Source organism: Halichoerus grypus, chromosome 5, assembly GCF_964656455.1.
Source record: "Halichoerus grypus chromosome 5, mHalGry1.hap1.1, whole genome shotgun sequence".
Classification (NCBI taxonomy): Eukaryota; Metazoa; Chordata; class Mammalia; order Carnivora; family Phocidae; genus Halichoerus; species Halichoerus grypus.
In genome coordinates, this window is record NC_135716.1 from 9,960,611 (window position 1) to 9,984,599 (window position 23,989).

The 23,989-nt window shown below is 36.4% G+C and overlaps 1 protein-coding gene and 1 pseudogene across 2 annotated transcripts in view; one reads left to right on the plus strand and one right to left on the minus strand.

Moving 5' to 3' along the window:
- Positions 1-23,989, minus strand: part of EFR3A (EFR3 homolog A) — a 106,315-nt gene that overhangs the window by 23,917 nt on the left and 58,409 nt on the right. For both annotated transcript variants that reach the window (XM_036066388.2, XM_078071998.1), the window contains exons 9-17: positions 22,797-22,932; positions 15,521-15,688; positions 10,753-10,867; positions 9,761-9,812; positions 7,432-7,604; positions 6,893-6,968; positions 2,690-2,851; positions 1,888-2,019; positions 625-692 (exon numbers count right to left, since the gene is read on the minus strand). In XM_036066388.2, coding sequence (XP_035922281.1) covers positions 625-692; positions 1,888-2,019; positions 2,690-2,851; positions 6,893-6,968; positions 7,432-7,604; positions 9,761-9,812; positions 10,753-10,867; positions 15,521-15,688; positions 22,797-22,932 — 1,082 coding nt within the window. The remainder of the gene's footprint in view (positions 1-624; positions 693-1,887; positions 2,020-2,689; positions 2,852-6,892; positions 6,969-7,431; positions 7,605-9,760; positions 9,813-10,752; positions 10,868-15,520; positions 15,689-22,796; positions 22,933-23,989) is intronic.
- Positions 10,879-11,282, plus strand: LOC118519135 (large ribosomal subunit protein eL38 pseudogene; annotated as a pseudogene).

Consider the following 23,989-nt stretch of genomic DNA (forward strand, 5'->3'; position numbering starts at 1 on the left):
AACTCTGAGAGAAGAAAAATCAAACTGTAGCTCAGCGATTGCTAATGAAACACCTATCAGCCAGCAAAGTGATAGGAAGCACCTGCCCAATCACATAAAAAGGTCCACTTTCTTCTCAAACGGTCTGATATTATTTTATGCTGATGCTTTCAATATTACACTGCTTTTACAGCTCCAAAGTCTGAATAAAGTATTGTTCACATATATGTTCTTATTTTAAAAGCAAGGGAGAAGGAAGGGTATAACACTGATTTTTCTTAATACACTCTCTGTCCCACAATTTTGTGAGTACTGTTAGCTACTAGTACTGAAAGTCTTGAATAGGATACTGTATTCTCTTAAAGAAATGCTTATTTATATATGAGAACACGCTATATTTGAGATACATCTCCATACTAAAAAGAGGTAAGATATATTTTTTTCATCAAAGATTGACTGTGTGTGTGCATGAGTCTACACTTATACTGTACAAGAACTTTTATAGCAAGGGAAAGAAGTCAGATGCATTAAATGACAGAAATACGAAATACACGAAAATATCCTAACAGTTTACTCCTTTGTAATCATCACTGAAAGGTTTCTCAAACCAGTGCCCTTTCCTTAAAATGTAAAGAATTAACATACATGCACTTATCTCTGAAAATATGCTCTGGTAGAAAATAAGGGGCTTCCATAGTTCGAATTTCAATAACCTGAAAAATATCCAAAAACAAAAGAAAAAAATCAAAAACCTCACTCCTCAGGACCTGGCTCTGAAAATCTGGAAAACTAAAAACACTGAAATTAAACATTTGTAAAGATACCAGCACTTTGTTTTGGAATTTAAGCTATGTTTAGAGCACACAAGCAGGGTTCATTTTATTTTCACATTTATTATTTTAAAAATTCAGAAGGTAACAAAACTGTAACAATAAAATAATACACGTAATAAAAAAACAATGATGTACCGCATCTGATTGAACCTACTACAAAAGGATAAGAACACCTCGAGAGCCACTGCGTTGGAAACCCCTCGACAAAGCCCAAGGCCGTGGGCACTCTCACTCTTGTGTAGCACGTGCCTGAGGTCTCAACGTACTTGTGAGGTCAGGCTCCTCTGCACCGCGAGCAACTTAGAGAGGGCGGCACTCTGCTCTTGTAGCATTTGTATCTCTAAGGGCAGGCAGCAGGTCGTCAACCACTTGTCTAACGAATGAATGAGTTTCACTTCTTAGAATGCACTAAAAGCCTGCATTTTAGCATGGACTGAGAGATGTGCTTCCAATTTCAGAAAAATGAGGCTCTCCTTGACCAGTATCTTTAAAGAATAAAAATTACATTGGACTTCCTCTGCCAGGTAAGTTAGAGGCTCTGAAACTCATATTAAATTGTGTAAGTAGCTATTTAATGACTTACTGCTGACAAAAGCTGAATATAGTTGAATGACAAGACAAATCTCTAACAAATGTTTTCCTTCAACCTTCCTTCCCTTCAAGCCAAGGGAAGAGGTTACTTTGAGACCTGGCTCAAGTAGACTGATTTAAAACAATAACTAAAATCGTATAAGACAGTATAACTAAAAATAATGTAGATACTAAGATTCATAATGGCTTAAAAGGAAAACAATTATGTATAAGAATTCACATGACATTCTAGAAGAAAACCATGCATTCTACTTGACCACTATACAAAAAAATTCTATTAAAGCAACAGGCATCAAAGAAAAATATAAACACTAGCTGTAGTTTTAGTTTCAGTTAAGTCACTACTGAAAAAGTGATGCATACTTTTACATTATCTTTATAATTTGATACTCAATCATCAAAATTAAAAATAATCAGCAGTCCAGAGGAAAATCAGCCATTTTTACATAAAAATCGAGTCGAAGGACTTTTCCAAACATCTTACCTTGCTAACATGTTGGCAAAATGCAGGGACAGCTATCATCTGACTTACAAAGTTGAGGTACGCCGCGACCAGAGCCATGATCCCACAGCGATGGAACATGGGCAAATTATCCTCATTGATAATCGCACTGTCCTTTAATAAAAAAACAAACACAGCTGACAGATAAAGGTCTTATGCTCCATTAGCGTTTTCTCTATGATTGTACGGAAAAACTGCAGGTCGTTTGGAGTGACGATAAAACTTACCTTTTAAGAAGTTGTTTTTTAAAGAATTCTGAAAGGAGAATAAATGTCCATTTACAGGAGAGTTCAATCTCTCGAACAGCTCTTTCTTAGGAAAGTCTTTTGGGGGGTGGAGGGGATACACAAATACACACATATACGTGTGTGTGTGTGTATATATATGTATGTGCACATGCACCCATATGTATCTTACACTAAAATATATCTGATACATATTCCCATCACACACTGTCCTTTGCACACTCCAGTGAGACAGCTACATATGTAATGACTATGTAACGACCCTCTTCCCCACTAGACTTAGAGTATGGGTGGAGGGGCCATGCTGCCCCCCTTCACAGTATTCCCAAGTTTCTGAGTGAATGTGGCACACAGCGGATGCTCACTCAATATTTGTTAAAAGAATGAGTATGATCATAACTTGGGAGTATTTTTTATTTAAAACTAGAAACCTCCCTTTTAAAATTCATGTCCTTGGATAAAGGCAACACCACTTTAAAGATGGTGTCTAGTTCATTAAAAAAAAAAGTTTTCTTCACTGAAAGATTATGAAAGCATACCTGTAAAGCAATGGCTAATCGAATGAGATCAATAACCACTTCTTCATTGGCCAATTCAATAGTTATAAGAGCAAGAGAAGTATAAAGCAGCTCATAGTTCTTCTGAACATTGTCTTCCTCTTTACAGCCCAAATATATGTGCCGATACAGTTGTTGCCCATTCTGAGAAGGGAAGTGACAGAGGAAAAAGATGATTTTGCTTAAAAGTAGTACAGGCAGATTTCATATGCATATAACCTCCTAAAAGGTGGTCTTATTACATAACACAGAAGAGAAACTTAAGCTAATAATCAGAGGGTCAAACTGTATTACAATTACCAACATCAACAAGTATGCTAATATACAACTACCAGCTAAGATAGAGTTTAAGCATGAACCAGAAATAAAAATAGCAGCTAAGAAAGAGTACCAATGTAAACAATGAGATGCTTTTAGTGATAATCTGAAAACACAAAAGGAAGTTACAGACTGATTCGGGAAAAGGCTGAAATGGCTGACAGAGTTATGGGAGATACTTCTGCAATACAGCCTTGGCAATGATTAAAAAAAAAAAGAAAAGAAAAAAAAACATTTGGCTAAGGGGAAATATACTCAGGCTTTCTTGCCTTTGGAGGCAATCTCCTGTGAGGTGGGTTAGGAGCTGTCCAAGGAAGAGCATCTGCAGGTTCTACTACACTTTGGCGTGGAGTGACCAAAGGCAAGCCAAGGGAAGAGGTTACAGAAACACTCCAGGGACTGCAAAAGGTTTCCCCCTAAACCAAACTAATCTCAATATGTTAATACAGAATGGAAAAGCTTTTCCTATCTAAAGCATTCCTGAGTATAGGTTCAGCTGCTAAGTGAGAGCTGACAGAAATTTGAGTGCGTTCTCCATTTAAAGTCACTATGTGACTATGTGGTTAATTACTATGTGGTAATTAACTCAACCTGTTGCATTGGTTTTCAACACTAATTGTAAGCTACAATCATTGAGAAAGTGGAATGACCACCATGCTTCTACCCTCCCCACTGCCCACCCCCAATATGATTTAGCTGGTTAGTGGAGATGCCCAAATATTTTTGAAGCAAAAGCTCCCCAGGTGATTCTTTTTTTTTTTCCCCAAGATTTTATTTATTTATTTGACAGAGAGAGACACAGCGAGAGAGGGACCATAAGCAGGGGGAGTGGGAGAGGGAGAAGCAGGCTTCCCGTTGAGCAGGGAGCCCGATGTGGGCCTCGATCCCAGGACTCTGGGATCATGACCTGAGCCAAAGGCAGATGCTTAATGACTGAGCCACCCAGGCGCCCCACCCCAGGTGATTCTAATATTCAGCCAGGGTTAAGACTAGGGGCCTATTCACTCATATATGGAGGGACTTTAGCTTAACACCCCAGGCCTATTTCTCAGCAGGTTCATCTGACTGTTCATTTTAGGGGAAAGGACTGAACAAGACCAACACAGTCTTCTGAATCCAGATTCTGCTTCTCTCAAATGGTTCTGTGCTTGGGTGTGCAACAACAGTCTATATATTGGGCCCTCTCCAACTCTATTCTTGAATCCTATGGTTCCTAAACATCATTAACATTAAAGCTTGCACACATGGGAGTTTTAATGTCAGGTTCCTTAAGTAATTCAAGTTGATATTATACCTACTATGTACCCATCAGGTTAGACCACATTAAAATCTAACATTATGTAACTATAATAATACAGTGTAAGCTGGTGTGATGACTTCACAAAGTGGTCTGGAACTGTCCAATAAACCTAAAGAACCCATTACTTGGCAACGCCTCTCCTACGGGCCTTAGGGAAATGGGAGTTACATGCGGTACACTACGTGTACAAGAACGTTCACAGCAGCCCTGTCTGCAACAATTCAAATGTCCCCAACAGGAGAACAGATAACTTGTGGTATATTCCTGTTATGCAACACTATACAGCTACACATATGAATGAATTTTACCAAAGTAGAGCTAAATGAAAAAAAACATAAAAGAACATGTAACAAGTGGTTCCTTTCACTCAAAATACAAAAACTGACAAAACTACACTGTATTGTTCAGGAATCGATAGATGTACACTTAGGTGGCAACCTGCAAAGAAAACGAAGCAAGGAGTCCATTTTCATAAAAGCACGGGGACTGCTACCCACTGTGAACAACACGGAGCTGTGGACAGGCTGGGCATGTGGGAGGCCTACACTGTTGTTCACTTCAGAGTAATTAAATAATGCCAGTGCATTTTGTATTTCGTAATAATTGGTACCTTTTTTGCTAAGTGATCCCCTGAATTGCTGAAACCATTAACAAGAGCTCTTTCATCTGGTGACAGTCTGCCAGGATTATAGCTTTAGGAGAGGAGCCCTGCCTGGTGAGACACTAGATACTGAGTGGCAGTGGCTTTTCCTTGTGTCTGCAAGTACAGCTTCATGAGGAAAGAAGCTGTGAAGGAGCACCTCCCAGGGTAAACTGTGAGGGCCTCCTGCCCCAGGACAGTCTTTCAAACATCGACCCAATGTCTACGACATCCCTAAAACATTCAGGTGGAGCAGTTTTAGGCTGGGTAGTAATATCCAAAGGGCAGTCCATCATCCCCTGACTACAGAATGCCAACTTTTTTTTCTTTAGGTCTTTGTTGAAATTTCCATAAGGTGCCAGATAAAGCTGCCTAAGAAAACCAAACAGCATTCTGACTGATAGGATAAATTGGAAGGTAAATGAAAAAGGGTGTCCAACTGTAAAAATAAAATTTGATTTACAAAAAAAGTGAACAGATTGAACCAAAAGAAAAATATACTAAAAAGAAGTGGTTTATACTAACAGTAACAAATGCTTAGCCAGTTATTTTAAATTATAAAATCGAAGGATAACTAATTCAGAGAACAACTTTAAGAATTCAAAATTTAACATGGAATAATAGTCCAATCTTTCGGTTCAACTGGACCCTTTCAAAATTAGTTGGCTAGCAAAATTAAGGAAAGAGAAGGATTATTTCTATCACTGTCATACCAGATAAAATAAAATGAATCCAGTCCCCAAATTCAGGATTTCTTAATATCATTATATGAAGTCAAAACCTGAAAGTTATCAGTGAGTTTTCAAAATTCATTCTATTAATCATGATTAAAAGTTCTTCCCTTATGAGAAATGGTTTCTTTCATTAACTGGATAATATAAGGAAATACTGAAAAAAGCAAAAGTTGGAAAGAGCTAATGCCTTTGCCCTACTTATTAACCACTTTTTTCATACACAATAGAGCCAAACTTAAAGAATTACTTTATTCACATTAATTTAGTAACTGTTATTTTAGAAATCATTTTTCAAATGAAGTTTTTAAACTGTGGGGACACTGACTTGAAACACAGCAATCAACAGTAATAGAGACAGCAAAATAAAAGATGGTGACAGGGACAAAGCACGCTGTAGTAATGAGCCAAAGCAGCACATGGATTACAGATCTCTGCACCTGTCTTCCTACGGGCTCTGTCTGTTGTTCCCTGCACCTCTACACACCAAGGCTCACTTATCCACCAAGACTGGGATATCTCGAGGCCAGAGGCATGTGTGTCGTGGATACTACTGTATGTCTCAGTGTTGAGCTCAGAAGCTGGCAAATACTAAGTGCTCAAGCTTTGGATAAAGAATACACAGAAAGATTATTCAATATGCTACATAAATTTAGGTGTCACGATTTTCTAAAGTCAGCCACTTGCCAATAGACGTACAAAATTCAACCGATCATAATGAAAATCTGGTTACATATTATGTTTAAGGGCAGAGATCCTGCCTACCTCATCCTTATATCCCAAATAATGACAGAACAATGCCAAATACAAAGTAAAAACATAAAACCCTCATTATATTTATTTATTCAATGGTGATAAGTATTTTCAAAAACCTGAAGCCATTAAAACATTAAAGTGGAATCAGTGTGTGTGCCTGGGGTGGAGAGGAGTGTAGGACAGAAATTACAGGGAGACACTTTACTCAAATGCAGAATTCAGAACTACTGCAGCATCCACCAATGCTGAAACACAGGCTGGAAGAGACACCATCAAGAAGGCTGCGGTAACGTGGGAAGGCTAAAGATGGCGACTTGAGATTTCCAACTCCACAAAATTCAATGGCTTCCTTTTAAAGTCAGAGGATCAATATAAAACTACCTAACAATTCGAACAGCTATAACTTATATCATGCATTATTTTTAAGAAAACAATCTTACCTTTTTCATGAAACTTGTGTCTTGTCTACAAATTTTTTCTCTTTTTATCTTTAGGTCAGCTACATCTGGTATTATTCTAGAGACAACATATAATTTTTAATGAATAGCACATTTAATCATAATTATCATGTCTTCTTAGGCAAATCATAGTTATACTTAGGAGTTTGAACTATTTAACACATTTCAGTGAACATTTGAAATAAGCCTATACGCAATGATAATACTGAATTACCAAGCTCAATTAAGGGGAATTCATAAATTCATCTTGACTCCTGTCATTCCTAGGTTTAAAGCAAAACCAAAATAAAATTCACGTTACTAGTAACTACTAGCAGATGAGATCTCTGAAAGTACATTAAATGACCTTCAAATATTTGCTATCTTAAATATAATAATTAAATTGTCTAATACCAATTAAATAAAACTTTGAATTAATAAAACTTAAAAATCTTAGATTAAAAAAAATCACAATACTTGAATACATTAATGTGGGAACTTAAAAACATTATCACTAAGCCTATTTCAAAATGGCCCAATACCTGATCCCTCGAAGTTTTGCCCTATTGTCATGGCGATCCATGAGATTATGCATTACTTCCAAGACTAACTGTCTCAGTTCATAGTCTTCCATGAGGGATGGTGATAACAAAGGATCCAGAAAAGATCCAGGCAGTGCAGTAACAATTGTCTTTGCTTTGTATCCAGAGGTTACCTGATTATAGGGAGGAAAAACAAAGAAACAAAAAAACCTGTCATGAGTCCTTCTTTGGTAAAATTCTCAAACCGTTTTATAAAAACCATAAGCTTAGGGAAACAGCAAGTATGAACATAAGCCTGAATGAAAAACAAAAAGGAAATTTATAAGGTAATGAGGATTTTGGGGCACCTGGGTGATGCTGCCGGGTTAAGCGTCCGACTCTTGGTTTCCTCTCAGGTCATGATCTCAGGGTCATGAGATCGAGCCCCATGTGAGGCTCTGTGCTCAGTGTGGAATCTGCTTAAGATTCTCCCTCCCTGTCCTTCTCCTTCTGCCCCTCCCCACAGTGCTCTCCCTCTAAAATCTTTTAAAAAATGTAGTAACAATTTTAATGAATTTTCAAAAAATCATAATAAAGAGAATAAAATTAATAAAAGCACATCTTTACTATGTGCCAGGCACAAGTCTAAGTACTGTATGAATATTAACTTCCTCTTCACCACATCTTTATGAGGCGGGCATCAGTGTGCATCCCCATTTTGTAACAGAAAAGAGGCTCAGAGAGATCAAGAATCTGTGGGATAGGTAGTCAGTACTAAATGGATACAAGGTATTAGGTAGCAAATAGTACAGTACAGGTAAGACCTGAAAATTTTAAAAATTGTCAAATTATTCTTTTATTTTAAAGTAAGCAGTTTAGGTTAACAGGGATACATTTTTATTTTGGAAAGCTGTACTTTATTCATTACTTGATTTGACATTTCTGAATGTATCCCTATCCTCTAAATTTAAACGTTTTAAAGAGCATATACTTAAATGCTATTAAGCATTTTAACTATACCACATAGACATTCATTCAGGTGACTCTGGTACAATTAGGATTAAAGACAAGATGATTTATTCAGAGCATTTGTTTAATTAAAAGGCTTAGAAACAAAAGAAATTTCATGTGGGGAGTCTCTATTTATAGTCAGGATTACAAGCGAATATGGGTATTTATATTTGGGCACTTATTACAGCATGGAGGTGATTTTATAAGTGAACAAGGAAATTGGTTAGGACCATTGCCACCCGCCTAGAAGAGTTAAAAATATACCCAAGTCTCACACCACATGCAAAAATAAACTTCAAATATCTAGCTATGGAAAGCCAAATTCTAAATACTTTTGTAAAAAAATATAAGCAAAATGTGCTCATAAGAGTAGCAAAAGTTCTTAAACAAGATACAAAATACATATGAAAGGATTGATAAATCTGGCTATATTTGATTTAAAACCTCAGTATAGCAAGTACCAGAACCAGAATTAAGAATGAAACACAAAATCCTAGGTATGAAATATTTATTTAAAAAAAAGGGGGGGGTGCCTAGGTGGCTCAGCTGGTTAAGCATCTGCCTTCAGCTCAGGTCATGGTCTTGGGGTCCTGGGGTTGGGCCCCGCATTGGGCTCCCCACTCATCAGGGAGCCTGCTTCTCCCTCTGCCCTCCATCTACCCCCCCATGCTCTGCTTGCTCACTCTCTGTCATGCTCTCCCTCCCTCTCTCTCAAATAAAATCTTTTTTAAGGGATCATGTACAATCAAGATTTCCTAAAACAAATTTTAAAGTTTTTTAAAGATTCAGAAAGGACACACATTCCAAATAATCAGCTCCTACTTTATTTGTGGCATTATACTAGATATAGTTAAATCAAAGATGAATATAATTACTATAAAATAACCAGAGGACTTCACATTTTAGGTACGCTTTTCCCTTTTGTCTATTTATAGCTGAATTATTTTCCAAATGAGAAGTCATTATTTGGTCAGTGTATGAAGGAAATAGATGATTTGTAGAAAGAACATGGTTTCACATCCAAGTTCTAGTCTTCAGCTTATTGACCTTGGTGAACCTCTTCCACTCCTTCCACTCCAAGTCTCTGAGCCCAGGCATCTTTGTGTATTAAACACAATACTTTCTATCCTCTGTATATGTCATCTTATGAAGATCAAATAAGATGACAGAAGTGAGAAATAAACAGTAAAAGAATAAAATAAAATATTTAAGTATATAAGCCATAAGAAAAAACTAACCATAGTTTCTTACAATATAAGAAAAAACAGATAATGTGAAGCTATTCTTTCAACCTCTTCAATAATGTAAGTGTATTCTTCACTTATCTTAAATGGCTTACCATAAGTAAAGATCTCAGCAACATTATCTGAATCCGCCTGGTTCCCAAATCCCTAAGATATACAAAATACTGGCATTATCTTATTAATAGTAATTAACATTAACATTATTTCATTTACTTATATTACTACTTGATTTTAAAACTCTATTCATTTTGATTAAATAGACTGTTTCCATACTAGCTAAAGTCATGGCTCACTTTCTACTCATCAATTTCATATCAATTAAAAAGTTATATGTAAAAAAACAAAAATTCGAACAAAAAAATTAAAAAGCTATTGGCTTTTTAATTCAATCATATGCACACACAGTGAAACAACCCCAATTTAAAGACACTGTAAGAATATATTTACCATGAATATAACTGACAAACATAGTATCTATTTAACATTTATCAATAAGCAGATACGAACAGACAATTAAAAAACAAGCTAGCAAATGGAAAAGGGTTATTTAATTAGTGGTCAAAAAAATATAAATCAAGACTATCATTTCTTCATGAAATTAAAAACACACAAAAATATTTCCAAACTAAAGCTTTAGCATGTTGTAAAATCAAATCAAACTATAATATGAGGGAGCCAAAGCATATAATCTTTAAAATCACTCTCAGTTCTAGCATTCTAGGAATAAGTCAACATTCTGGCAAAACTGACATTCATCTTTAAAATTTTTATAGGAAACTTGAAGATTTACCCTACATTATGTGTGTATATAGACAATGTCCAGGCTAAGTAAACCTTCAACCTAGTCAATATAAGACACAGAAAATTTGAGAATTTATAATTATACTGAAAACTGATTCTAAATCAGGAAATGTTGATACAATTGCTTAACAATGTAGTGCCAAAAAAACAATGATTTCCATAGGATTTTTATTACCAATGATTAAAAAAAATAAAACATATTATATATAACCTTAAGATGAAATTTAACCCAAGATTACAATTAAAATTTACAGTTGGAGAACACAGGAAAACTACATATGCATACCCTAGTTGACTGATATCCAAAGTATGGGTGGATGTTCCAAAAACAGGTACTCTCCCCATAATGAACATCATGATTTCTGACCTCTGATAATCTGGTAGGTTACTTCCAAAAAATCCTATGAAAATATTAAGATAAAGTTAAGATAAATTTTACAAATTGGAAAGGTTATTTTTCCATAATACTCAATCATAATATATTTTTAACCAAAGCTTTCAATATGTGGTAAAATGATGTCTTTAAGTTATATATGTAACTCTAAAGTCCTTTTCGGTCCTCCCTTCTTGCTGCTTACTGTGCTGGCCATGTGTTCCCCTGTGCCCCTCATAGCCACGCCTGGCGGAACTGAAGAAATCAAGGACTTTCTGCTCACGGCCAGGTGAAAGGATGCCATACCCGGCAAGATCCAGAAAAGTAGGATAACGTGAAGTTTAAAGTTCAATGCAGCAGATACCTTTATACCTCAGTCATCACAGACAGAGAAACTAAAGCAGTGCCTGCCCCCAGGTTTGGCAGTGAAGGAGCTGAAATGAACCTGGCACACTGATTTGAACTGTATTATAATTTAAAAAATTCAAAAAACAAAACTCCAAAGATATTCTAATTTCTTCTATTCAAAGTCATTTACTCATGTATAGTAGAAGACGTACATAATAGACTAATACTTAGATAAAACGGTAAATGTCTAAAAATCTTTTGTATATGGTTTATAGTGGCAAACCATCAATTTGAGCTGGACTTTTAGAAAAATGAGAAAAAAAAAAAAACACCTCTGGAAGTATTTTTGATGAAACTCTGTTCACATATTGTGAGCCTAAATTCTTGTTCTGGTAAGGAAGTCAGTAATTAGGCCATATTTTGGTAAAGAGGTCAATAATTATGTCACTACTTTGGCTTCAATTGCTGAAATACTGTAGAATGTCATTACAATGAGCCAGGTTTACAGTCTAAGCCAGTGGGTTAATTAAATATATATTATTCAACTAATGCAAAAAAACCCCACAAAACCTTATTTACTTGTCATTTTTCTCATATACTGTTAGGTCTTGTGGATATTTTAAATTTAACTGCTGTAGCCTTTGATGGTTTACTTTCTAGTCTAGAAGACTTAAAACATTTAATTATCACTTATTCAAACTTTATTGTTTCTTTGAAAAATCAGAACAGGTATTGAATCATGCTGGTTTTGTTCATTTCTCAAAATGCAATATAATCATTACGAAAACCTTCTCATTTTTAGTATTTCTTTAAGAATAAATTAGTTTTTCAATTTAACTCTTAAGCTTCTATGATTGGAATTAATAATCTATGCAAACTCAAATTGTTCTACTTATCATCTGATTGGATTTGGGGATGAAAGTCATTTCCCATTATCACACACTTCAGCAATCAAAAATCTCATGATCTTAACATTACACAATCCAAGTAAAGCATACGATTCTAACACTTCAGAAGCACTATCTATGGGGTTAAGAAACTACTTTGTATTTGGATCCTCAAAATAACCGTATGAGTCTAGATACTATTTCTTATTAACCTCAGTTGCTTCTTGTGGAAATGTGGATTAGAGAGGTTAATAGTTCAAACCAAAAGACTACACAGCTAACAGTTAGGCCTGAGGTGAAGGCTATTCATTTCCAAAGCCTACGTTATTATTACCCTCTCCTTCCTCCTTGTAAGGTACTTTCAACTTTGCAAGAACCCAATTAGGTATGTTGCTAATCACCATGCACAACTTGACACTGATTTTCTGTTCCAAGCAAGCCAGTCATTGCCACAAGGGCATAAGTTTCCAACATAATCAACTGTGAGGAGAGTCCTGAAAGGAATTAGTTTTCTACACCCACTGTTTGTACTTGAACCACTGAGTGGAAGTGCTGAGGAGCCCCCCCGACCCCTGACTGGAAAGAAGGAAAGAACATTGCAGGGAGCTATGTTCTTGATTACTGTTAAAAAGGAATTTGTACAATAGCCTTGTATTGTCAAGTGCCAAAGGCACGCAGCCCTGCTCCCTAGTCCAACAGCAATATCCACACGAGCTGGTAACTACCAGAGTACTGAGAATTTCTAAAAGAAAATACTGAGGAAATCAGAAGTGTGATTAAATAAAAATCTTACTGTGCCACACTGCATTTCTTTTCTCTCATGTTTTCATCTTCACATGTTATTTTGAAAGTGTTATGTCACAGAACTATTGCTTGAGCCTATTATATCTATATTTTATAATAAAATACTTAAAAAAATAAATATTCTAGAGTGAGAGAGTAACAATGAATTAATTAGAAATCATGAAAGCAATTTAAATTAATTCTGTGAAAACAAGAATAGCTGATTTATCTTAAAATATCACAAAAATCCATAAATTATCCAAATAAATTTAAGAGTCACCAAAAGTTAGGTTTACCATACACAGATCTAATTGTTTTAAGGAATATCTAAAATGTCTCTGCTATACTGAGATTCCATGGTAATAGTGGACTTCCATTATGTTTTGTCTTTTTACTGGGCACCAAGCAGGTCAACCACATGCGTCCACAAGGGGAGAGCCACATGCATCACAAAATCCTAGTACGGGGCCTGCTGTGCATATAGCATTCAGCACATACGTAAGTGCTGAATGCTGAAGCGTCATGCATATATGTCTATCCATGGAACTTCAGAAAGAAAATAAAAAAGAGAAACTTGGTATTACATATTCCAGAGGACTATTATAAATAAGTAGCCTACACACAGGAAAATTACCCAGATAAAAGACATATATTGGGTTTCAAAATAAATTTACGTATGACTCTATTTTTAGCAGAAACTATTAGCAACCATTAGAAATTAGGTACTAAGCCCCAGGGTTACAGCTCTATTTTGAAATATAGTAGCAATCATGTAGTTCCATTAAAACATGATTTGGGATATTCTAAAGATATCAGGAGGGGAAGGTTAAAGTAGAATAGGAGTTTGCTTACTTTAATTTGTATTTAATTTGTATTTTACTTTAATACAGTCAGATCACACTTTATTTCCAACCCCCCCAAAATTCTCATGGCTTTTTTTTTTAAAGGAAGTTCTTTACCCTTTTACTGTACTTTAACCATGTTTTTAAGAAAAAAACATATGAAATTAAAGCCCAAGGTAGCGGTCCCCACAACTTGGTTTCTAATGCCATTCCCCAGTAAAAGAAACCACAGCACTTTGAGAAATGACAGATTCCATGGCTGGGACAGGAAATACAAAATGAGCCTGAAACAACTTAAACCAGTAAGGCTGCACTCAAAAGAAATAGGAGGATGTTACAAAGACATAGAGGATGGGAGTTCCCACTGGCCAAATCTGGGACAATTTCAGCACCAAAATATAATAATAAATACAGAATGAATGATGAAGCATGAAAATATAAATCCATAAGCTCATACCAATAATAAAGATATAAATACCTGCATTCCTACATACATACACAGGGAAGAAAAAGGGACTCCTGCTCACCACAGAACACAGAGTGCCACCTGACAGCTGCGGAGGGAGTGCCGAGTTCGAAAACCATCCATTTGCAACATTATGGTAAAGACAGGTTCAGGTGAGAATTATGAATGGTTACTAAATTCAGGGGGAGGTTTGGGTGAAGAGCAGAACATCCGCATGGTCTAAAAGCATATCCTCAGAGACTGTTTACTGTTTGCAAGGATAAAAACTGAAACCGTACAACAGAGAAACAGAACACTTTGAGCAAAACTCACATCACCAATGAGAAGCAAAAGTACACTGTGTACCTCTCGGTATGCAATACTCTGAGAAGAACTTTATCACTTATGTAGTATCCAGCCAGGAATGAGCAACCAGACAAACCCAAAGGAGAAAATTTTTTAGAAGGGGGTGGTATGCTCTTAAAAACTCCCATATCAGAACTGAAATGTTCCAGACTAAAGGAACTCAAGAAATATTACAACTAAATGCAATTTATGATCCTAGACTGAATCCTGGATGTAAGGAAAAACATGCTCTAAAGGACATGATTAGGGGTGCCTGGGTGGCTCAGTCGTTAAGTGTCTGCCTTCAGCTCAGGTCATGATCCCAGGGTCCTGGGATCGAGCCCCACATCGGGCTCCCTGCTCAGCGGGAAGCCCACTTCTCCCTCTCCCACTCCCCTTGCTTGCGTTCCTGCTCTCGCTCTCTGTCAAATAAATAATAAATAAAATCTTAAAAAGAAAATAAAGGACATGATTAGGTCAAATGACAAAACTGAAATATGGAAGTCTGATTAACGTATATGCCAATGTTAAATTCACTGATGTTGATAACTGTATTCTGGTTATATAAGAATCTTATTCTTTGGAAAAAGTCTCTGTGGTAAAGGACCATGATGCATATGCACTTAATCTCTAGTGGTTTAGGGAAAAAACGAGGATACATGTATATACTTATATATGCACATATATGTACACACACACATACATACATGTACATACAGAGAAATGGAGAGAGGGAGGGAGAAGAGGAGACAACATAAATGATAAAATAAATGGCATAAAATATTAATAGATGAATCTGGGTGAAGGGTATACAGTGTTCTTTGTCCTATTCTTATGTGTGTTTCAGAATATCAAGTTTTTTGGGGGTATAGCTCAGTGGTAGAGCATTTGACTGCAGAATATCAAGTTTTTTAAAAGTCTAAGCTATCATTCACCTTTGACTAATGTACTATACGAGACAAGTAACTTTCAGCAAGAGCTTTTTTAATCACTGTTTTACATAATAGTTTGGAAAAGTGAAATGTACTCACCTATTGTTTGGATGATAGCATTCTGCACAATCTTCTCATCATTGTCTTTGGAACTTGAGTTTAAGTTAGCACTGCCTACAGATCCCCCCTCTAAGTCATTTGCTTCAAATTCAACACTGAGACGCAGATGCTTTAGGAGAGTATTAAAGACTTCCAGCACTGTGGGTCCTGTAAACAAACACTAATGTGAGTTTTTCCAATATTATATACTCAAAAACAATTCTCACATTTCTCAGAGATTTTTGGATATTTCCAAAATAGTAAAAAAGTAAATGAGAAATACCTAAATAAAGTCTCCTAGTTACTCCAGCATTTACTGGGCATCTCTGAGCAACTGACTGTTTGAACCTCCGGTACAAACCACACAAAATGTGTATATGCATATAAAGAACTTTCCATCTATATAATCTTGTCTACTCAAAATAACATGTATTAGGACAATATTTAACTTGATTGTTGGGTCAGAACCCACAGAATTAGGATACCATAGCTCACTGTAGTGTCGAAAATTTATTTTGCATCTTTTTTTTTTTTTTTTTTTTTTTTTTGCATCTTTTGAAGATGAAGAAAGGGATAATTTGCCTGTTATGAGAAACTAGCCGATTTATCAGATTCAGATAAATGAGATTTGCTTTCTGCTTTTAGTTCTATAAATACTGTGCACATGTTTGTCACTGCATCTATCACACTGTAGTTTAATCAGTGTTTTTTATTTCTGCCTCCAACTCTTAGTTGCAATCTTCTTCAGGACAGGCAGCCATGGTCAAATACTTCTTCGAATGTACAGAGCTTAGTACATAGTACTTCATACATAACAGACTAAGTGGGTTAATTCAACATAGTATCTGTTTTGTTTAATATTTCAAATTAAGTAACTTTTCAGGGGCAACTGGGTGGCTCAGTCATGATCCCGGGGTCCTGGGATCGAGCCCCGCATCAGGCACCCTGCTCAACGAGAAGCCTGCTTCTCCCTCTCCCACTCCCCCTGCTTGTGTTCCCTCCCTCACTATCTGTCAAATAAAATGAAACCTTAAAAAAAAATTAAGTAACTTTTCAGTTAAACAAATGCTTCCATCTCTTTGAGATAAATTATCAGTAATAAAAAGTCCATATCCAAAATGCCCACTCCTATTTGACACTGAATGAGCAACAGAGTATTTCAGTAACTAATGTATTTCCATTTTGATTTTGAAGCAAAGAAACCATAACCAGATTTTTCTCCTAAATTTAGTAATTCTATCATGGCCCCTTCCATTCTTCTAATGACATGCAGGTGAAAAACTGACCTCTGATCTGTCCCTTCTCTTTGTTAGCCGCAGAGTCAGTCAGTGATCTAACCCTGTTTACTTCCCATTCCTGTGCTGCCATCCAAGGTCAAATTCTTTCCCTTGTGCCTACAATGCTGGCAACCACCTGTTATTTCTGAAGTGTCCTACGTTTTAAAGCCAGATGAATTACTTATCCTACAGCACATCTTTGATAAAGATTACATTAAACCTCTGAAGAGTATCAATCAACTGTAGAATTACATCCATGATTTGGCTGCAACTTTAACTTTAAAGCAATTTCTCGGACTTCCTCCACACTACTACACATTCTAGCCAAATGGGCTACTTAATATTTTGCTCTTACCAAACCATTTTCCATCCCTGGTTTTCTGAAGAAATGTGAACAAACCTGCCTTGAATTACAGCATTAGGTAAAGTTGTCTAACTTCAAGTAAACCGTACGTTTCTTCTATCTATATCCTCCCAAATGTCTAGCACATAATTGGTATTCAAAATTCTTTTTCATATTATTTTTTAAATTTAAATCAATTAATTAACATATAGTGTATTATTAGTTTTAGTGATTCATCAGTTGTATATAATACTCAGTGTTCATTATGCCATGTGCCTCCTTCATGCCCATCACCTAATTACCCTATCCTCCCACCCGCCTCCCCTCTCCCCTCAGTTTGTTTCCTATGATTGAGAGTCTCTTATGGTTTGTCTCCATCTCTGATTTCATCTTGTTTTATTGTCCCTCCCTTCCCCTATGCTGTTTTGTTTCTTAAATTCCACAAGTGAAATCATAATTGTCTTTCTCTGATTGAGAAATACTCTCTAGTTCCATCCATGTCCTAACAAATGGCAAGATTTTGTTTTTTTGACGGCTGAGTAATATTCCTGTGTGAGTGTGCGTGTGTGTGTGTGTGCGCGTGTGTGTGTGTATGTATATATACATATACCACCTCTTCTATAGCCATTCATCTGTCGATGGACATCTGGGCTTTTTCCATAGTTTGGCTACTGTGGACATTGCTGCTATAAACATCGGGGTGCAGGTGCCCCTTCAGATTACTACATTTGTATCTTTGGGGTAAATACTTAGTAGTACAATTACTGGGTCATGGGGTAGCTCTATTTTTAACTTTTTGAGGAACCTCCATACTGCTTTCCAGAATACCTGTACCAGCTTGCATTCCCACTAGCAGTTTAAGATGGCTCCCTTTCAGGGTGCATTCTCACCAACATCTTCGTTGTTTCCTGAGTTGTTAATTTTAGCGATTCTGACTGGTATGAAGTGGTAGCTCACTGTGGTTTTGATTTTAATTTCCCTGATGCCCAGTGATGTTGAACATTATTTCATGTGTCTATTGGCCATTTATATGTATGTCTTCTTTGGAGAAATGGCTGTTCTTGTCTTCTGCCCATTTCTTGATTGGATTATTTGTTCTTTGTGTGTTGAGTGTGATAAGTTCTTTATAGATTTTGGATACTAGCCCTTTATCTGATGTGTCATTTGCAAATATCTTTTCCCATTCTGTAGGTTGTCTTTAGGTTTTGTTGACTGTTTCCTTTGCTGTGCAAAAGCTTTTTATCTTGATGAAGTCGCAATAGTTCATTTTTGCCTTTGTTTCCCTTGCCTTTAGAGATGTGTCTAGCAAGAAGTTGCTGCGGCTAAGGTCACAGAGGTGCTGCCTGTGTTCTCCTGTAGAATTCTGATGGATTCCTGTCTCACATTTAGGTCTTTCATCCATTTTGAGTCTATTCTTGTGTATGGTGGAAGGAAATGGTCCAGTTTCATTCGTCTGCATGTGGCTGTCCAATTTTCCCAACACCATTTGTTGAAGAGACCATCTTTTTCCCATTGGATATTCTTTCCTGCTTTGTCGAAGATTAGTTGACCATAGAGTTGAGGGTCCATTTCTGGGCTCTCTATTCTGTTCCATTGATCTATGTGCCTGTTTTTGTGCCAGTACCATACTGTCTTGATGATTACACCTTTGTAATAGAGCTTGAAGTCTGGCATTGTGATGCTACCAGCTCTGGTTTTCTTTTTCAAAATTCCTTTGGCTATTTGGAGTCTTTCCTGGTTCCATACAAATTTTAGGATTATTTGTTCCAGCTCTATAAAAAAAAAAAAAAAATTGATGGTATTTTGATAGGGATTGCATTGAATGTATAGATTCCTCTAGGAAGCATAGACATTTTAACAATATTTGTTCTTCCAAACCATGGAATGTTTTTCCATTTCTTTGTGTCTTCCTCAATTTCTTTCATGAGTGTTCTACAGTTTTCTGAGTCAAGATCCTTTGCCTCTTTGGTTAGGTTTATTCCTAGGTATCTCATGGTTTTTGGTGCAATTGTAAATGGGATCGATTCCTTAATTTCTCTTTCTTGTGGCTAATTGTTAGTATATAGAAATGCAATTGATTTCTGTGCATTGATGTTACATCCTACCACTCTGCTACATTCCTGCATGAGTTCTAGCAATTTTGGGGTGGAGTCTTTTCAGTTTTCCATATAGAGTCTCATGTCATCTAAGAATGAGAGTTTGACTTCTTTGCTGATTAGGATACATTTTATTTCTTTTTGTTGTCTGATTGCTGAAGCTAGGACTTCTAGTACTGCATTAAACAACACCGCTGAGAGTGGACATTCCTGTTGTGTTCCTGATCATAGGGAAAAAGCTCTGTTTTTCCCCACCGACAATGTTATTTGCATGGGCTTTTCATATATGGTTTTTATGATATTGAGGTATGTCCCACCATCCCTCTGTGGAGAGTTTTAATCAAGAAAGGCTGCTGTACTTTGTCAAATGTTTTTTCTACATCTATTGAGAGAATCACATCGTTCTTGTCCTTCCTTTTATTAATGTGGTGTATCACATTGATTGATTTGTGGATGCTGAACCACACTTGCAGCCCAGGAATAAATCCCACTTGGTCATGGCGAATAATCCTTTTTGTGTACTGTTGGATCCTATCGGCTAGTCTCTTGGTGAGAACTTTGGCATCCATGTTCATCAGGGATATTAGTCTGTAATTCTCCTTTCTGGTGGGGTCTTTGTCTAGTTTTGGGATCAAGGTAATGCTAGCCTCACAGAAAGAGTTTGGAATTTCTCCTTCCATTTCTATTTATTGTAACAACTTCAGAAAAACAGGTATTAATTCTTCTTTAAATGGTTGGCAGGATTCCCTGGGAAGCCATCCAGCCCTGGACTCTTGTTTGTTGGGAGATTTGTGATTACTGCTTCTATTCTTGCCGGTATGCGTCTGTTCAGGTTTTCTATTTCTTCCTGTTTCAGTTTTGGTAGTTTATATGTTTCTAGGAATGCATCCATTTCTTCCAGATTGCCTAATTTGTTGGCATAAAGTTGGCTCATAATATATTCTTATATAAGTTTGTATTTCTTCAGTGTTGGTTGTGATCTCTCCTTTTTCATTCATAATTTTATTTATTTGGGGCCTTTCTCTTTTCTTTTTGATAAGTCTGGCCAGGGCTTTACTGATCTTATTAATTCTTTCAAAGAACCAGCTCCAAGTTTCATTGATCTGTTCTACTGTTCTTCTGGCTTCTATTTCATTGATTTCTGCTCTAATCTTTATTCTCTTTTCCTGCTGGGTTTAGGCTTGATTTGCTGTTCTTCCTCCAGCTCCTTTAGGTTTAAGGTTAGGCTGTATATTTGAGACCTTTCTTGTTTCTTGAGAAAGACTTGTATTGCTATACACTTAGGACTGCCTTTGCTACATCCCAAAGTTTTTGAACAGTTGTGTTTTCATTTTCATTTATTTCCTTGAATTTTTTAAATTCTTCTTTAATTTTCTGGTTGACCCATCCATTCTTTAGTAAGATGCTCTTTAACCTCCATTTATTTGTGTTCCTTCCAAATTTCCCCTTGTGATTGAGTTCAAGCTTCAAAGCACTGTGGTCTGAAAATATGCAGGGAATGATCCCTATCTTTTGGTACCAGTTGAGACCTGATTTGTGACCCAGTATGTGATCTGTTCTGGAGAATATTCTATGCACACTGGAGAAGAATGTAAATATTCTGTTGCTTTAGGATGGAATGCTCTAAATACATCTGTGAAGTCCATCTGGTCCAGTGTGTCATTCAGAGCCCTTATTTCCTTGTTGATCTTCTGCTTAATGATCTGTCCATTGCAGTGAGTGGGGTGGTAAAGTCCCCTACTATTACTGTATTATCATCAATGTGTTTCTTTAATTTTGTTATTAATTGGTTTATACAGTTGGCTGCTCCCACGTTAGGGGCATAAATATTTACAATTGTTAGATCTTCTTGCTGGACAGGCCCTTTAATTATGATATAGTATCCTTCCTCATCTCTTATTACAGTCTTTGGTTTAAAATCCAATTTGTCTGATATAAGAATTGCTACCCCAGCTTTCTTTTGATGTCCATCAGCATGATAAATGGTTTTCCACCCCGTCACTTTCAGTCTGGAGGTGTCTTTGGCTCTAAAATGAGTCTCTTGTAGACAGCATATGGATGGGTCTTGCTTTTTTATCCAATCTGATACCCCGTGTCTTTGATTGGGGCATTTAACCCATTTATATTCAGAGTAACTATTGAAAAATATGAATTTAGTGCCATTGTATTACCTGTAAATCACTGTTTCTGTATACTGTCTCTGTTCCTTTCTGGTCTATGTTGCTTTGGGGCTCTGTCTTCGCTTAAAGGATCCCCTTTAATATTTCTTGCAGGGCTGGCTTAGTGATCACAAATTCTTTTAGTTTCTGTTTGTCCTGGAAGCTCTTTATCTCCTCTTCTATTCTGAATAACAACCTTGTGGGATAAAGTATTCTTGGCTGCAAATTTTTCTCATTTAGCACCTTGAATATATCTTGTTGGACATTTCTGGCCTGTCAGGTCTCTGTGGATAGGTTTGCTGCCAACCTTATGTTTCTACCCTTGTAGGTTGAAGATCTCTTGTCCTAAGCTGCTTTCAGGATTTTCTCTTTGTCTCTGGAATTTGCAAGCTTTGCTATTAGATGTTGAGGTGCTAACCTATTTTTGATTTTGAGGGGGGGGGGGTTCTCTGTGCCTCCTGGACTTAAATGCCTGTTTCCTTCTCCAGATTAGGGAATTTTCTCAGCTATAATTTGCTCTAATATACCTTCTGCCCTCCCCCCTTTTCTCTCTCTCTTTTGCCTCCTTCTTCTGGGATCCCATTTATTCTAATATTCTTTCACTTTATGGTATCACTTATCTCTGGAGTTCTCCTCTAGTGATTCAATAGTTGTTTACCTCTCTTTTTCTCAGCTTCTTTATTCTCCATCATTTTGTCTTCTATATCACTAATTCTCTGTTCTGCCTCATTTATCCTAGCAGTTAGAGCGTCCATTTTTTATTACATCTCATTAAGAGCCTTTTTGATTTCAGCTTGATTATAGTTCTTTTATGTCTCCAGAAAGGGATTCTCTAGTGTCTTCTATGCTTTTTTTCAAGTCAGATAGTATCTTTACAATCCTTATTCTGAACTCTAGTTCCAACATCTTACTTATATCCATAATGTTTAGGTCCCTGGCAGTCAGTACTGCCTCGTGGTCTCTTTTTTGCATTGGGTTCTTCCGTCCTGTCGTTCTTGCAAAAAGTGGTCCCTTTTCTATTTGTAGAACTGCAGCAATTCTTTTCTTAGATCTCCAGTTGAGTTCGCAGGTGTTCAGAATGATGTGACAGCTATCTAGCTGAATTCCAGGGACCAGATGAAACTAGGGTCCCCTTCTCCTCTGCCATCTTCCTCCTCCATCCAAAAATCTTCATTAGAAAAAAGGAGGAAGGGGAGACTGATATAGTGGAAAATGCTTAAGTGTACACTAAAGAAGTCTGAGAAATTCCAAGAGAAATTGTAGCACATTTAAAAACATTAAAGTATTTTTAAAGAGTTTTCCATACACTGCTGTATATACTGAAAAAAATTCTAGAGTAGATTAATGCATTAATTTTTTTGTTTAAGTTTTTTTGTTTTGTTTTGTTTTGCTGACACTCACCTATGGAACCTTTAGCAGCAATGGCAACAGCCTCTAACAGAACCTGGATGATACCAGCTCGAACCCGTGGAGAATCTTTTTTACGAGCATCAAGGTGTCCTAGGATCTCCTGAATTACATGGTGAGAATACTGAGCCTAAAAGAAGCAAAACAGTACACAAAGATGTATGAACAGTTATGTACATACTGGGTGGATTCTTAAGAAGGGAAAACCATGTGTCACTTAAACGTCTCACTACAGGAGACTGGTACTCCCGTTACAGAACAATATGTAGCCATTAAAGACCATGCTTTTTAAGAATAGGGATACCAGAAAATATTTATAATACCCTGGATGAAAAAAGCAAGTTGCAAAAACTATGATTAAATTTAATCTGCTTTTTTAAAACAATATACAGGACTAGAATTATATACACCTAATATTGACAGTGGCCAGGATTCATGAGAAGTTTTTATTCTCATCACACTTCTCTATAATTTCAAAGAACATTTATATACTCTTATAATTTGATAATAGGACAAATGTTTAAAAATAAACAGATTATGGTATTTACAGCACTTCTCTCTTACCCAAACTAGATATTATTTCTCATCATGGACACCTAACAATTCTAAACAGTTAAATCTCCCATCTCATCAAAAGCCACTCTCAAAATGAAAATGTTATCACTGTATACCTGATTAAATTTAAATCAAGGAGATATCAGAAGATTTGCAATTTACAAAGGCAATTTTATCATAAATAATCTGATCAATCACATTGAATGATATTAGGACCTAAATCTAAAATAGGATAGCTAGACAATGTTTAACTACAATGAGTATTTTCTCACTTCTTTTTTTTCTTAACAGAGTAGCAAAGTTTTGGTTTTTTAAACTAATAACTACACCCAGGAGTCATGAGTGATCTACCACCAGGTTATAAAAATCCAAAAACAAACAAAACAGGCTACGGCCCTGAATCTCCATGTCTGTGTTTGCCCTTAGGCCCCACTACTCTGTTTTCAGACTGGTTACCTTTCTCTCCTTTGGAATGGGTAGTCTTATATTAAAAAGCAGTGTCCAGCACATACTGGCTACTCTGCTCAAAAGCAAAAAGAATTCCCCTCCACCTCTAACAACATAACCAAATTCACTGTCAGGTATTTCTGGTATTTCTGTCATAACACATCTACTTTTTTTAACAACCCAAG